The following is a 17,884-nucleotide window of genomic DNA, read 5'->3' as shown; positions in this document are numbered from 1 at the left end:
GCTTAGTTACCCGATGTTTACCCTGGTTACAAGCGTTAAACTAAAAAAAAACAAACAGCACATACTTACATTCTGGTGTCCGTCAGGTCCCTTGCCGTCTCTGCTTCCCGCACTGTGACTGCCGGCCGTAAAGTGAAAGCAGAGCACAGCGGCTGTGCTTTCACTTTCACTTTACGGCCGGCAGTCACTGAGTGCGGGAAGCAGACTGCAAGGGACCTGACGGACACCAGAATGTAAGTATGTGCTGTTTTTTTTTTTTAGTTTAACGCTTGTAACCAGGGTAAACATCGGGTAACTAAGCGCGGTCCTGCGCTTAGTTACCCGATGTTTACCCTGGTTACCCAGGGACCTCGGCATCATTGGTCGCTGGAGAGCTGTCTGTGTGACAGCTCCCCAGCGACCACACTACGATTTACCTACGATCACGGCCAGGTCATATCGCTGGTCGTGATCGTAGGTAAATCGTATAGTGTGACGGTACCCTAAGAAGTATCGGACCCCTACCAATTTGACTTTGAGGAGCTATGCTAATGACAGGTCATCAATATGTTGTCTGGACTTTGCCTTTAAGTTTTCTTCTATGTTCTAAAACTATACCTTGCCCTGTTGAAGCTTCATCTGCACAGTGCCAATGTAGAATGGGGTGGGAATTCTATCAAGTGATTATGTTCTGTTACTACCTAAAGTTGAGAGCCACCTTTGCCTTTCATGTTCGGAGGCTACTCCCTGATGCATCACATGCTGATGGTATAATAGGCCTTTACCCAGAGGCAAGTTCTCTTTGTAAATCAGGCCTGGATAGGTCCTCCACATGGAGAGAGACTATTTATATTGTCTCTCCACTTTGACTAGTAGATCTTCAATTAACACTAGAAGTCCCAGAGATGGGTCATTTGACATTTCTACCTTTGAAACCCAGAGAAGGGTCAAATGACCTAAAGGATTTTATCTATAGCTTATCTTATCTCTATTCACTGTCTTTTGTTCTGTAATTAAGGCCATTACTGTTGCACCACAGGAGGTTGTTTGCTGTTTTCCATCAGTTTACCCATGTAGTTTCAAGTTAGTTCTGTTCAGTTTATTGTATTTGCTAATATAAAGACTATACATATTGTATTTAGTTTAGTATTATTTGTGCAAAAAAGCGCTGAAACAATGAATCATTTTTTATATATTTTAAATAGAGAATTAGAAATTTTAGAGCAAGGTACAGCTGTGAGTAATGACCAGAAGCATTTGTGTCTAAGTCTATGTGCACACTTTGCTGATTCCACTGCGGATTTTTCCGCAACGGAATTCCAAAATCCGCAGTGAAAACCCGTTGCGGTTTTTACTGCGGATTTATCGCGTTTTTTACTGCGGTTTCTTCTGCGGATTTTCATCTGCAGTTTCCTATTGGAGCAGGTGAAAATCCGCAGAAAAGAAGTGACATGCTGCGGAATGTAATCCGCAGCGTTTCCGCGCGGATTTTTCCTCAGCATGTGCACAGCGTTTTTTGTTTCCCATAAGTTTACATTGTACTGTAAACTCGGGGGAAACTGCTGCGGATCCGCAGCGGTCAAAGGTATCGTTACATGTTACGATCTCGTCGACGATATAGTTAGAAATGTCACGTGATCACATCGTTCGTGCAATCAGTTTCACATCGTCCAAGAGGCGTCACATGCAACTATCATGTTAACGATGTAAATTTTGGCTCCGCGTTAGCCTCATTGCAAACGTTTGCAGAACGATTTTTCACAATGGCAGGAATAGGAGAATTTAGACCAAAATCGTTCATCTCAGAGTTACACTGAACGATGCTGCACATCTTCTGACACATAATTGGACGAGAATCGTCAGATTTGAGATCCTGACCTCAAATCTGCGATCAGCGATCCAACGATGTGTTCGTCCGATATCTTCACGTTACACGCAACGATGTGAAAACGACATTGCATGAACGACGTGATCATGTGACGTTTTCAAACGATATCGTCAACGAGATCGTAACGTGTAACTGTACCTTTAGGCCTCAATCACACTAGCGAAAAAAAATCGCAGCATGTTCATTCTTGTGTAAATTTGGCGCGAAAAAAATTCGCACAAGAGGACTGAAATTTTTGTGTGAAAAATATACAAAAGAACAACTGTTATTTGTTTTGATGCTTTTTATTTTTTTTTAAAGACCAATAAGATTTTTTTTTCACTAAAGGGTTATTTCACACCAACATCAAACAAATAGTCACATTTTCAAGATGAGCAGTGTATAACCGGCATGGCCAAACAAATGTGATAAAACAGTGAACAAGAAAACAATATAATCAAATTATACAACAGGGAGGGATGTTGGTGGAGGAGTGGGAAGAGGGGAGGGGGGAAAGGGTAAAGACAAATACATGGGGGTAGGGGAGTAAAGGAGCGCGCATCAAAGGATGCTTTTTATTTTTGTTATAAAATTGTTAAAAAAATACAAGGAATAAAACAATTCCACACATATTTTCCATAGGCTGCAGTGGGGGGCTGTGTGTGTGTGAGTGGCATGTCCTTGTGTGACTAGCATTTCAGCACTCACTCAGCAGTCTGTCTGAACATGTCGGAACATACCTGGCACTGCCTGGGTATGTCCCTGGTACATTTGCCACACGTGTATTTGTAGCAGTCAACACATCTCAGTTGCACAATTGTTCGTGCATCGATGGTTGACCTGACACTTGACCCCTTTTGCCAGGGCTGGGTGTGGAAGGAAGTTGCCAAAGGAGTTTCTCCTTGCGTGCCTTCTTTTCAGTCATATGACGGCCACCTAACTCTTTTGCAAGCTCAACCAGGAAGTCCACCCGTCTCTCCTGCACCCCAGTGCATGCCTGATAAAGAACATGAGCATTGAGTGCTGCCATGTCAATCATGTTGTAGAACACGGCGACTGACCATCTCCGTGTTCCTGCACGCACACTGTACTCCCACACCATTTGGTCCATTACATCCACACCGCACTTTGTGTGGTTGTATTGTGTGACCGTGTTTGGCTTCCTTTTGTTGGTATCCTCAGTCTCAACCACGCTGTGCATGCTGCTGAGAATGTAGACGGCCTTCTTTCGTTTGGGTGCATACACTGTCAGTGTGGCACCAGTGGTTGAAAACACCTGAGTGGTGAATTCAGTGCGGTCCATCTGTCTAGCGGATTGAGGAATTTCCCGGCGACTCTTGTTGACTGTGCCGAGGATAGTGGTTTCCCGGCTTAGCAGTCGTTGTGCAAGTGACAATGATGTAAAGAAATTGTCCGTGGTTACAGTTCTGCGGTTTCGGGTCATAGTGGCAATGATCCTTGGGTTTCCCAGGTTTGCTGACCAGCTGTCACGTAGTGATGGAACCTTGGTCACCCCCCGCAAGATAATGACTGAAATAAATGCCATTAGTTCCGGGAGACCCATGAACCAATCCACCTGCTCCGTGTGACGTGCATGTTGAGTAGTCCATTCTTCAATGCTACGAAGCATGTCAAGACTGATAAAACAGAGGAAGCTCTGAAGGCGACTCTGGACACTTCGTCTGGCCTTAGCACTTGGCTCTCCATCTGTAGGGTACGGTTCTATTGGGGTCAAATGGAGATGTTTCCCCACTTGTACTTCATGCCACACTGTGCCATCTTTTGCGATCTCTGTCAGCTCACTCGCCAACCGAGCTCTCTTTTTTGGTAGAGGCGGAGTCTCCTCATCTGCAAGATAAATAATTTCAAATAAGCATTTTGTTTTGGTTCAAAATAAAAAAGATAGGAAATAAAATAGGTAACTCACACTGCCTTTTTTGGCATCCTGTTCTGTCCGTTTTTGAAACAAGCAGAACAGGATCCCTTTTGGCCCCCATGCACCGTGGGTGATGTCCGTGTGCTATCCGTGAATCCACAGATAGCGCTGTCTGCTGTCACCACATACTCACCTCCCTCCAGCGCCTCTTCTCCTCTCACTTCCGGTTCACTCTTGGGCTCAGTGAAGTGAATATTCATAGCCTAATGAGCGGCACCGGAAGTGAGAGGAACTGTCAGCGCTGGACTGAGGTGAATATGAAATTCTTTATTTTTAGGCTTTTCACTTTCCTCCGTGGTCTGTGCACACGGAAGTCACACGGATGACATCTGTGTGCATGGATGTTTTCGGCAAAAAGCGGTCCGTGCTTTCCCAAAACAACGGACATGTCACTGTGTGGAGCAGACGGACACGCATGTGCTCCACACAGAGACACAGTTTGTGCGGAATGGGGCCATAGGGGAACATGTGTCCCGTATGTCCGTGCCAACGGCATGTGTCAGCACAGACCCCACATGTGCCGGTTGAAGGACTATGTCTTCTCCATCTGAGTCTGAAGGGCTTGTGTGGCTCAGAATCAGTTCCAATGCCTCTTCAATGGTGTGCCTTCTCTCCATTTTCTTTCCTGTGAACAAAATAGGTTTCTCCCCCACACTCGGGGAGAAACCAAAATAGGTTTTTCTTGTGAGCAGCAACCCCCACACTCAGGAATAGCTTGCATTCTTCTGTTTACACACTCTTATCTTAGAGCACATTTACAAATGAAATGATGCTAATTAAGGTGTCAATATGGACTGAGGGTCATTTGACCCTCTCTCAGGACTTCAGGGGGATCTTGAAATTCCCGGGACTTCTAGTGTTAAGGGACACCCCTTACCTATTTTAGTGTGTGTAAAGTTGAGTTTAGTAAGCTAGACAAGCTCCTTCAGGTTCATTCAAGCACTTTTTGAAGGATGTATCCTCCAGGTTTTGTTTTGCTTTTCATTAGGTTCTTGTACACTGAAATGATGATGAGTTTGGTTATGGAGTGTCAATAAGGAATTTAACCATCAAGGTGATTCCTTACATCAAACCATGTATTTGCTTTGTGGGAGGCTTTATGAGAAAAGTGCTACCTCAGCTGTAGTAGAGGTGGAGCAGCGCGCTTCCCATAAACATCCTGTGGCTCCCTCCCTGATCCTGTTCCTGCATGTTCACTGTGGTAACCATGGCCAGTGCATATTCTGAGCATATCATCATCTGCTTTATTATAGACAAACACAGTCCGCCACAGGTGTTGTTTTTTTGCAATGTAAAATAGTTCTTGAATGAAGCGTGTGGTGACAAATCCGACTTTGGCCCATATAGAATGACGGCTACATAATATACCGCGTGCAGACATAATGTATTTTCCTCACAGCATGATCTTTATACTTCTGGTATACACTGGATATAAAAAAAAGTCTACATACCCCTTAGGATGCCAGGTTTTTGTCTTGTGAAAAAAAAAATTGTACCTAGAAGAATCAATTCAGAGTTTTTCCCATCTTTAATGTCACACATAATCTGTACAATTCAGAAGGAAAATAAAGAATAAACGAACGTGATTGCATAAACATTCACATTAAAACTAATACTTTGTTGAAAGTAGTCTTTGAGTTTGACATCTTCCGGTCTTTTTGGGTTTGGGTCTTTCGGTGAGGCACATCTAGAGGCGGCAGTCATTCCCATTCTGTCTTGCGTTAGCGCTCCAAATCTATAAGATGGTTGGTATTGTCTGGGCCGTTCCAAAACTTTGATCTTCTTTCTAAGCCATTGTTTTCTTCATTTGGGGGTATGCTTACGGGTGTTCATCTTCAGCTTTTCATCAGAGGTCTGAAGGATTTGAAGCAAAATTGATTGATATTTGGAACTGTTCATAATTCCCTCCACCTTGTCCTGTAAAACGTCCCCTGAGGTCAAAGGCGTTTTCCCACTAACAAAAGTCAATTTTAATCAATAGATCTTGGAATAATAACAAGTTCCATCATTTATGTGTTTAAACAAAATGTCCATGAGCTGAGATAATCTTACAGATATGACCCAGCTGTGTAATGGCCGTGTCTGACCGTACGGGAACATGGTCTGATCACACAGCTCCTGGGCAGGGAAGGATGCAAAAGATTATACAGGCAGGACAGTTCGGTTCTTTTTGTGAGGTAAAACATTTCCTGCCTGTTTTTAAACAATGTTTTACTTCAAAGAAAGAAACATTTGCGATTCAGTGCTGTCCTGTCTTTATACTCTTCTCCTTCCTCCCCTGCCCAGGAGCTGTGTATGATCAGACCATGTTCCTGCACGGTCAGACACGGCCATTACACAGCACACAGCAGGGGCGCATTTATAAGATTATCTCAGCTCAGGAACTTTTTGTTTAAACGCATCCAATTGTGGAACTTATTATTAGATCTATTGATTAAAATTAACTTTTGTTCGTGGGAATACACCTCCAATGCTGCCTCTACTGTGCTGCTTTTGGTCATTTGCGGTGTTGGTTTTGTGCCAAAAATACCTTTTGGAATTTTGTCTAAAGGACTCACCCTTGGTGTCATCAGATCACGTTTTCCTACATACTTTTGGTAAAGCATAGCTGGACCTGGATGTTTTTCTTTGTAAGATATCTTCTGTCTCGACACCCTACCCCACAGGCCAGGCAGTTGAAGAATATGGGAGATTTTTGTCATGTGCAGTACTTACCAGAAATTCCTGCAGATGCTTTAATGTTGATGAAGGCCTCTAAGCGACCTCCTGGACCAATTTTTTTTTTCTGGTCTTTTCTTTACCAATTTTTGAGGGACATCCAGTTCTAGGTGATGTCACTGTTGTGGATTGTTTTTGTTTTGCAACGATTTTCCTGCCAAGAGATACATTTTTGATACGGAAATGTCTGCAGCAAATAGATAAAATAACAAATTAAACGTTAAGATAAGAAGATGCCTAAAATAACAAACTCAACAAGTTCCGGCGCCGTTGGTCGAGTCTCGCTGTTTTGACCGTTGCAGTGACGTTACATCAACAGTGCGTGTCGCCACCTCTGAGCTCAATAACTGGCTAGTGCGACCACTCGAACTATCGACGTGACTACACCGCTGCAACCAAAGTGATGGCGCTGGACCCAGGGAGGAGTAATCTAGTGCCTGCTGAGTTTATTTTAGGTACGGTATTTACTGTAATAGTTTTGGGCCCACTTCTCTGAAAGTCGATAACCCCTTTAACTAATTCTTCAGTTGGCAAAAAAAATAGCATAACACAGCAATAGAAAGGAAGCTGTTCAATTTTTTTATTTTTAAGAAACCCAATTGCAAAAATTAATTTTGGCCTCATGTTCATGCATTTAAGAGAGCAAAAGTCCACAAGGGCAGACAACACCTTTTAGCATCTGAAATACAGAAATCGGTAAAATGCTACAGCTAGTTGGGTGGGAGGGTATGGTTTCCTTGTGGGTGCGTTTCTTCAGGATTGCAAGATGTTAAACACTCCGGCACATACCGGTAGCTTGTTTTTGCCAATGAATAGGCAGCTTTTGCTTACAGTGCACCTCGTGAATTGTTACATAATTCTAAATATCGGAATGTTTTCCCTGGAAAACATGTCCTTGTATGGAGTTCTACAAGGACATTGAGCCTAATGAATCTGCTATCGGCAATGCATTTTCCCCAGCACGTAGGTTGCACGTGTAATGTCCTGGCGGATTGTGAGCTATAGAATGTGCTTGTTCCTGTACTTCACTGTGAGTCATTCTTATGATACTTATGTATTAGTGCTCAATGTTAACAGCTTGCTGCTCAGCAGGTTTATGATAAGTCACATTTGTTAACCCATCGGGAGACCTGCTGTCAACCATTTTTATTAGTTCATACCGTTTACTGCAGGTTTACTATGTGAAGAGCTTGGGGGGAGGGGAAAGCGCAAACGTGACATCTTCCCTAAGCCTCCCAAATTGCCATTTATTTATTGCTAACTCTATAACCTTCTTTTAAATAATTTCACTGTACATAATTTTCTGGGATTCTCCAATAATATTCAAATCAATTCATTCACTATTTCAATATGAGTAATGTTATCTAAAATATAACTTTTATTATTGCTTTTAACATTAAAAATTCCATAACAATGTGCTAGCAATGCATTAATGAGGTGCTATGTGCGTAATGAAATGTCCTGAGTTATGATCTTAAAATAATCAGGACTGTTAAAAGGTAGGATTTCCTTATTGCTGCGATTGATATATGCAGTTTTTATGTCTAATGATTTAAAAAAAAGGAAATAATCCTAAGTGGATAGCATTCTAATTGTTTTTAATAATTTTAGTAGTTTTATCTGTGAAGAGCGCAGATTAACACTGAGCACATGTGACAGAGTCTGGAGATGCCGTGGAGAAGATTCTGCTGCCTTCAACATCCTTCAGCATGACCGATTTGGCAGTGGGTCAGTAATGGTATGGGGGGCATTTCTTTGGAGGGCCGCACAGCCCTCCATGTGCTCGCCAGAGGTAGCCTGACTGCCATTAGGTACCAAGATGAGATCCTCAGACCCCGAGTTCCTCCTAATGCAGGACAATGCCAGACCTCATGTGACTGGAGTGTGTCAGCAGTTCCTGCAAGATGAAGGCATTGAAGCTATGGACTGGCCCGCCTGTTCCCCAGACCTGAATCCGATTGATCACATCTGCGACATCATGTCTCGCACCATCCACCAACAACATGTTGTACCTCAGACTGTCCAGGAGTTGGCAGATGCTTTAGTCCAGGTCTGGGAGGAGAACACTCAGGAGAACATCCACCGCCTCATCAGGAACATGCCCAGGCATTGTAGGGAGGTCATACAGGCACGTGGAGGCCACACACACTACTTTGCATCATTTCCTTGTCTTGAGGCATTTCTACTGAAGTTGGATCAGCCTGTAACTAGATTTTCCACTTTGATTTTGAGCATCATTCCAACTCCAGACCTCTGTGGGATATTAGTTGTGATTTACATTGATCATTTTTAGGTGTTATTGTTCTCAACACATTCTACTGTGTAATGAATAAAGATTTACAACTGGAATATTTCATTCAGTGATATCTAGGATGTGGGATTTTAGTGTTCCCTTTATATTTTGGAGCAGCGTATATGCTAAGAGAAATTTTAATTTTTAATTAATTTCTATCACATTGTTTTGGGATTTTCAGACTTTTAAATGCACTAATAAAAGCCATCTGTATAACCTTCCTTTGTATTCTTTAACCCTTATCCGGCTGAATAGGTACAATTGTAACTATTCCGTTTTAAAATTGCAATAACTTTTTTTTGAAAAGACGTAGAGGGCTGAAATTTCGTGACATCTCTACATTTTTGGTCCAGAATATATTGGCCAAATTTCAATAAAATATCTCCACCCGCTTCCGAGATAAGGGGTCGAGATCTTTTTGCATCCATAACAAGCTGCATAGGTACAAATGTACCTCATATATTTTGAATGAAGATAATGCAAGGGAAAAAGCATAAATTTTTTTTTAATGATAATGCTATTTAACTATTATAAACAAGTAAAAAACTGTTCATTTACATTATAAAAGAAAATGTAAGAAACTTTTTTTTATTGATTTTCTTTGCAAGTAATGCATGTTGGCTTTGCTACAGAGTGTTCATCGCAAATGGGTTTCACACAAACCACACAAGACTTTCTAGTCTTGCGTTGTTTTCGCCTCAGGTCTCTGCAGACATAGCAACTACCAACAACAGGGGAGGGTCCACGACTACCATGAGGTATTTTGGGGCCAGCTGCTGGCTGCGATGCTACCAGAATGCATCGTCCAAGCACCATTTCTACTGCACCTCGAAGAAAATGGTTTCTCATTATCATTTTGTTTGTACTACGATCTTCAATTGCAATCATACACAGCTGATTTGCGAGATCTTTCAGGAACTTTCTTCGTTGATCCTTTGCCCTGAAGCTTGGATTGTGTTCTCTGTAGATGATGTAGGATGCTAACCCACTGACATCAATCATATTGTAGAAAAATGCCAAAGTCCAATGTGATGTTCGTCGTTTCACAGTGTACTCTCCCAACATTTTATCCATAACATCAACGCCACCTTTTGTTATGTTGTAGTATTTTATTATCTCTGGCTTGGCTGCTAGTGTCTCTTCAACTTCTCCCGTCATGTGCATAGATGATAGAAGCACGACTGATTTGTTCTTCTTTGGTACATATGAACAGACTGTTGCATCATGATTGTAGGCAAAATTTGTCGAGTATACAGGCCTTTCTTTGGCAGGCTGCATGTTGTTAGGTAGGAACCTTTTGTTTTTTCTCACTGTACCAACTAGTGTCATGTTCCAGGAGTTCAATACCTTAGCTAGTTCCATGGTTGTAAAGAAGTTATCGGTGGTGACATTTCTTCCAGAGCCTTTATACGAGCTCACTAGGTCCAATACTGTTCGTTCTCCAATGTTTACTTGTCGAGGACCATCAGTTGGTTTCCCAGTGTAGAGCTGACCTTGTAAAGGGTAGGCATTTGATGAGTCACAAGCCCAGAAAATCTTTATGCCATATTTAGCTGGTTTTGAAGGTATATACTGGGTAAATTTAGTATGACCTCTAAATGGAAATAATTGCTCGTCGACGGTGATACAATGATATGGCTTGTAGGCTCTCTCCAGATTACTGTTCAGCATTGTCCAGATGTCCCGTATTGGTGCAGCTTTATCTGTTTGCACACGTTCTGCACGTGTATTTTCGTTGTCAAACCTGATAAATCTGAGTATCATCTTGAAGCGGTCACGAGACATGGCTGCACGTATAAGAGGCAGAGCAGCAACATTCCACATTTCCTCCAGATTCTCTTTGTTGGCTCTGTGCACACCAGCAGCAATCAGTATGCCCAAAAATGCATGAAGTTCAGTTTCAGTAAATTGCTTGAATGTTTTTTGTGGTGGCCGTTTGGAAGAATCAGGAAAACGTTGTACCAGTTCGTTGTTGTAAGCATCACAAACTCTCTTGGCCTTTCGATTCGTTTCCCGTAATATGATGTCACACATCTCGGGAGTCATGATGGACTTGAATAGCTCTTTTGCTGTATATAGGTTGCTGATTGCTGCAGGGCCACCTCTTTGTCGTAGGACATTACGAGATTTTGTTTGTGCATTTGGCAGTGGATTACTGCACCATTGAGTTTCATCCTTAGCAGTCCAAATGTCGCCTGCACTTTGAGGCACAGAATCATCCTCAACACTTTCGTCTGATTCGTATTCATTTTCATGCTCTATGACCATTTCTTGTTCAATGTCTGAATCTTCTTCAGTAACATCCACTTGTGGTACATAGTTTTCATCATCAGATGGAACATATGGTTCATCCTCATGCTCAGAATCAGATTCTTCTAGCATTCGCATTATTTCGTCAGACGTAAATCTGTAAATATGAAAAAATGTAAAATAAATAATTTTCCGAAATACTACATTATTGGCTTTTCACAAAATTATACTAACCTGCAAACACGTTTTCTTGGATTATGGCGGAAACTAGATCCAGCATTACTATCACTCATGATGACTTGCTAGATGAATTTTGGCTTCGTATTTTGTGCTGAATATAAATAAAACATCGTAAAACAATATGTAGATACTAATTATTATCCATTTTTCGTATAAAAATTATACCTATAGTGATAAGTTTCATACAAAATATATGTAAGCCAAGTCCAGGCTGAAAGACAATTTGACTGTTCTGTCCCCACATAATGAGAATAAAGGTATAACTGGCTGTTAGATGCTGTGAGACTTTCCTACCTTCGTTTCCAAGAAATTGAAGACTTCACAAGCCTAGAAATGTGTGCTCACAGCAATGAGATGAACAGCAAAATGGCTAATGAGAGGAGGGAGGCAGGAAGACAAGTAGAAGCCACTCCCAGTTTGAATTAACTTAATTGACAGCAACATAAGTGACCAGTAACAACACTGAACAATAGATATCAGCATAACATTTGTAGCTGAATGAACTTTAGTTTCTGAAACCAAGTAAAGTCTTCCCACAGTGGAGGTATATGTGAAGGTACAATTGTACCTATGCAGCCTGTTAAGGTTGTAAAATTATGCAGCCTGACAAGGGTTAACTGTTTATTGCATATGCCATAACAGTTTTTTTTTTTACTTTGGTGATATGTTAGTTTTCCCCAAACTTTATATCCCACTAATAATGCGATCGCGCCTCCTTGGGAGTGAATGATATATTTTACAAGTCACCACGGGCTCTTTGTAGAGCTTTGCCTCTGTGACTGTGCGCAGTAACCGACTGTAAGCAGCCGGCTTCACCAGCGCACGTCCTGTCTCCCGGGAACGTTGCATTGTCCTGTTGAATCAGGGGTGCATGCAGTGGGATGATTAGTCTGGTGAAAAAATACCCCCATGATTAGTCACCCAGTAAATGGCATATGGCAACCGCAGCTATAAGATTGTTTTTATGCATAGGTCGCAATCAATAAGACAATAAATAAGAAGGATAAGCAGATTGCAATATATACGGTACATGCTGGTGGTTTCACGGCCTGGAAAAGCTGTCAAGTCCGCTTTAATTCTTTTTCTACAAAAAAGGCTTTATTACATGGTGGTATGACACAATACAGGCCAATTCATATTTAGTGACTCTGGCATAATATGTATGGTGGGGTCCAAAACTAATCTGTTCGTGTGTGGTATTTTAATAGATTCAAACTTGTATTTTACTCCATCCAGCGATGGAAATTATGAAACAAAATATCCATTTGCCTAATCTTAGTTTTTTTTTTTAAACTTTTGCAGTCAAGATGAGTCTGCTCATGATAAGTGAAAATTTGAAGCTAGCACGAGAGTACGCCCTCTTGGGTAACTACGACTCCGCCATGGTTTACTACCAAGGGGTGTTGGATCAGATGAACAAATACTTATACGTCAAAGACACCTTCCTCCAACAAAAGTGGCAGCAGGTAAGGTGTTCTGACGCTGCTCGTTACTCTATGTCTGGCATATGATTTACGGCTGGACTGCTTTGTCACATGCTTGGCATTATATGAGCAGAAATGCAATGAATTATAAAAATAAATGGTATTTTAAGATTGTTGGTATTACTGAAAGGTAGTATGGGAAATTGTACGGAAAGTTTGCTTTCTGATGCTTCCTGACAAGTTGCAGACATACAAACAGATCTGCCCCAACAGTGGATGAAAAATTATCTTCAGAAATGGGGTCTTGAAAATGTTATATGCCGTTTTCAAAGCTTTGAACATGTGTAAAAAAAATACGAACAACTAAATACTGTTTTTTTTGTTTGTTTGTTTTTTCATTTTTTTTAAAAAATCCTCCAACACAGCATCATTGGAGGTTTGAGATGTAAGTATGATAAGTGTCCGCCATCACCCGGTTGTCGTGCCTGCTTTGTACCATATTCATTACATTTAGTTTGCTTTTTCAGTTCCTGTTACGTTTTAATAGCATGGGTTTCGTGGTGATTTTCTTTTTGTAACTAACAAGTCGTCTGAATATACGGAGACAAGTTTTCATACACATTCCAGTCACTCCACTGACTAACGTATTTTTTTTTTTACTTTTCTAAAGCCTCTAGAAGTGAGATCTCTGCTTGAATGGAATTCTTTTTTTATGATGATGAATACAATAATTAACAAGCTACACATACATTTTCTTTTCCATTTTTTTTTATTGTGGTAATAGTTTGTTTAAAGTAGACAATCATTTAATCTGGTCAACGTTTCTGTTAGTATATGTTGCTTACAAATCATAATTTTCAGCAGCACATTGTCCTATAAAAGCAGGACATACGGGGGATGTGACAAGTCCACACATCCCTATTAAAATGGCAAGTTTTTGTCATGTAGAAAAAAAAAAAATGATATCAAGATGAATCATTTCATCAGATTTTCCATGCTTATGGACACCCATAAATCAGTACAAATGTAAACAAAATTATTTTTGAGGAGGAAATAAAATTAACAAGTAAAATAACGTGGTTGCATAAGTGTAAACGCCCTCTTACAATTGGGGATGTGGCTGTGTTCAGAATTAACCTGTCACCCCCAAAATCGAAGATGAGCTAAGCCCACCAGCGTCAGGGGCTTATCTACAGCATTCTGGAATGCTGTAGATTGCCCCATATAATGCTCCACATACGTTAATTATGGCCCCATAAGATGCTCCATAAAGATATTTGCCCCATATAGTGCTGCACAAACCTTGATTATGGCCCCATAAGATACTCCATACAGACACTTGCTCCATATAGTACTGCACAAATGTTATGGCCCATAAGATGCTCCATACAGACACTTGCTCCATATAATGCTGCACAAATGCTGATTATGGCCCCATACAGACACTTACCCCATATAATCCTGCACAAACGTTGATTATGGCACAATACAGATACTTGCCCCATATAATGCTGCACAAACGTTATGGCCCCATAAGATGCTCCATACATACACTTGCCCCATTTGCTGTTGCTGCGATAAAAAAAAAATAATCACATACTCACCTCTCCGTCGCTCAGGCCCCCGGCACTTGCAATATTCACCTGACTTTGTTCCGGTGCCGCTCCATCTTCAGCGTCTTCAGCACTGATGTTCAGGCAGAGGGCGCGCTCTAACCACGTCACCGCGGCCTCTGACCTGAGCATCACTGCAGAAGACGCTGAAGACGGAGCGGCGCACGGAACGGGGAGCAGGTGAAAATCGCGCAGCGCTCCCCCTCCCCATTATACTCTCCTGCTCCTGGCGCAGTGCAGTCCCTGCTTCCCCAGCGCTGCAGCTTCTTCCTGTACTGAGCGGTCACCGTTACCGCTAATTACAGTAATGAATATGCGGCTCCACCCCCTGGGTATGACTCGAGTATAAGCCGAGAGAGGGACTTTCAGCCCAAAAAATGGGCTGAATATCTCGGCTTATACTCGAGTATATACGGTAATTTCAAAATGTCAAAAACTGCACATGTGCCTGCTATGCTCCTAGCCACATCTGTACCAAAATACAAGTTGGGATCGTGATGGGATCATATTTAAAAAAAAATAAATAAAACTATTAGTGTCAATTCAAAAATCTTGAATTCAGATCTGTTCAGCCTGTGGTCTAACAGTGTGGGGTCTGTATTTACCAAATAATCCTTGATTGTTAGATATTACTGTATTATTTTATTATGTTACAGCTTAGGCTTCTTTCACACTTGCGTCTTTTTAGATCCGTCGCAATGCGTCGTTTTGGGGAAAAAACGGATCCTGCAAATGTGCCCGCAGGATGCATTTTTTGCCCATAGACTTGTATTGCCGACGGATCGCGACGTATGGTTATGCATTGCGTCCGTCGTGCACTGGATGTGTCATGAGAAACGTTCAAGGGAACGTTTTTTCGTACATCGGGTCAGCCATTTCCTACCGCTCATGCGCTGCCGAAACTTCGCCCCCTCCTCCCCGGGACTTTACAATGGACAGCGGATGCGTTGAAAAACTGCATCCGCTGCCCAAGTTGTGCCAAATTTTCACAATGTGCGTCGGTACGTCGCGCCGACACATAGCAACGGCCCCGTACCGACGCAAGTGTGAAAGAAGCCTTAGAAGCAGGAGAGGACAGAGGAGAAAGCTTTGTTAGGGCTGAGAATGACCAGGGGTAGACAGTGAATGCAGAGCAGATGACAGGCAGCAGCTCGGGCCTCCAGAGGCCATATTCAGACCAAATCTTAACATCCGTGCAACTTTTCAAATGGAGTGAGAAAAATATTCCTAACATCCTGTTCGTGTATTGTACAAACCAGGACTACGAAGAGGAGAGTTTATTAAAACCTCGGTTACAGGAAGCAGAACCCATCAAAGGGACTCAGCTATAGCACACTTTCATTCCATGTAGTGAAACAGAAATAAAAACAAGGGTTTTTTTCATTCAGCAAAGACAGTGAAGTCCATCACGTGGTAGAAGGCGGCACAAGATCGGCAATGGATGACGTAACTGGTGATGTGACCTGTGAATATGATTGGCGCTGGCGGCGGCTACTGTACTCTCCAGATTGTGAAAAGTAGAAAGGACTTTTCTGCAGCTTCTTGTCCAGCGCCGTCCATTGTGCATCCAAGAAAACCAGACATTGTAAAAATTAACAAAAATCAGATATGAACTCAGGTGGAGCCGAGCACAATGACCGGCCGCACATACTCTGACACAAAAGGAAACGGCCATTGGTAGTAAGCGCTTATGGACAAGATTACATTTCACCCACTAGAAGGGACACATTGATGATAAAAGGCCAGTGTAAAAACCTACTATTAATTCTTTGATTAGCTCATATTTTATAGAACAAGGATTTAACATCTGTACTATTCTTCTTAAACACTTCATAAATTACATGGTTAGTGATATTGTAGAAAAAAAATTGTTACATGTACAGTTGTGGCCAAAAGTATTGACACCCCTGCAATTCTGTCAGATAATACTCAGTTTCTTCCTGAAAATGATTGCAATCACAAATTCTTTGGTATTATTATCTTCATTTAATTTGTCTTAAATAAAAAAACACAAAAGAGAATGAAGCAACTAGCAAAATATTGATCATTTCACACCAAACTCTAAAAATGGGCCAGACAAAATTATTGGCACCCTCAGCCTAATACTTGGTTGCACAACCTTTAGCCAAAATAACTGCGACCAACCGCTTCCGGTAACCATCAATGAGTTTCTTACAATGCTCTGCTGGAATTTTAGACCATTCTTCTTTGGCAAACTGCTCCAGGTCCCTGATATTTGAAGGGTGCCTTCTCCAAACTGCCATTTTTAGATCTCTCCACAGGTGTTCTATGGGATTCAGGTCTGGACTCATTGCTGGCCACCTTAGAAGTCTCCAGTGCTTTCTCTCAAACCATTTTCTAGTGCTTTTTGAAGTGTGTTTTGGGTCATTGTCCTGTTGGAAGACCCATGACCTCTGATGGAGACCCAGCTTTCTCACACTGGGCCCTACATTATGCTGCAAAACTTATTGGTAGTCTTGAGACTTCATAATGCCATGCACATGGTCAAGCAGTCCATTGCCAGAGGCAGCAAAGCAACCATAAAACATCAGGGAACCTCCGCCATGTTTGACTGTAGGGACCGTGTTCTTTTCTTTGAATGCTTCTTTTATTCTCCTGTACAACGTTTTAGGCTTTTTCAGGTAAATTTTGGCAAACTCCAGCCTGGCTTTTTTATGTCTCGGGGTAAGAAGTGGGGTCTTCCTGGGTCTCCTACCATTCAGTCCCTGTTCATTCAGACGCCGACGGATAGTACGGGTTGACACTGTTGTACCCTCAGACTGCAGGGCAGCTTGAACTTGTTTGGATGTTAGTCGAGGTTCTTTATCCAACATCCGCACAATCTTGCGTTGAAATCTCTTGTCAATTTTTATTTTCCGTCCACATCTAGGGAGGTTAGCCACAGTGCCATGGGCTTTAAACCTCTTGATGACACTGCGCACGGTAGACACAGGAACATTCAGGTCTTTGGAGATGGACTTGTAGCCTTGAGATTGCTCATGCTTCCTCACAATTTGGTTTCTCAAGTCCTCAGACAGTTCTTTAGTCTTCTTTCTTTTCTCCATGCTCAATGTGATACACACAAGGACACAGGACGGAGGTTGAGTCAACTTTAATCCATGTTAACTGGCTGCAGATGTGATTTAGTTATTGCCAACACCTGTTAGGTGCCACAGGTAAGTTACAGGTGCTGTTAATTACACAAATTAGAGAAGCATCACATGATTTTTCGAACAGTGCCAATACTTTTGTCCACCCCTTTATGTTTGGTGTGGAATTATATCCAATTTGGCTTTAGGACAATTCTTTTTGTGTTTTTTCATTTAAGACAAATTAAATGAAGATAATATTATCAAATAATTTGTGTTTGCAATCATTTTCAGGAAGAAACTGAGTATTCTCTAAGAATTGCAGGGGTGTCAATACTTTTGGCCACAACCGTATAAATAGGTGGTCAAAATATTGGTTCTTTTAATCTAGTTTTTAACCTATAATTAGGATCAGACAGTATTTAGAAAATCACACTTGAGGATTTGATCACCTTTTTTCTTTTGGCTTGCTCAG

The 17,884-nt window shown here is 41.6% G+C and overlaps 1 protein-coding gene across 1 annotated transcript in view; it reads left to right on the top strand.

Annotated features, from left to right (window-relative positions):
• KATNA1 (katanin catalytic subunit A1) overlaps positions 1 to 17,884 on the top strand; it is a 79,549-nt gene that overhangs the window by 7,827 nt on the left and 53,838 nt on the right. The window contains exon 2 of the mRNA XM_069769513.1: positions 12,586 to 12,749. Within this exon, the coding sequence (XP_069625614.1) occupies positions 12,591 to 12,749 (159 nt within the window). The 5' untranslated portion in view covers positions 12,586 to 12,590. The remainder of the gene's footprint in view (positions 1 to 12,585; positions 12,750 to 17,884) is intronic.

The sequence above is a fragment of the Ranitomeya imitator genome, chromosome 5 (genome assembly GCF_032444005.1).
Source record: "Ranitomeya imitator isolate aRanImi1 chromosome 5, aRanImi1.pri, whole genome shotgun sequence".
NCBI lineage: Eukaryota > Metazoa > Chordata > Amphibia > Anura > Dendrobatidae > Ranitomeya > Ranitomeya imitator.
The sequence above is the reverse complement of the archived record's forward strand: the minus strand, read 5'-3'. Positions and strand labels throughout refer to the sequence as shown.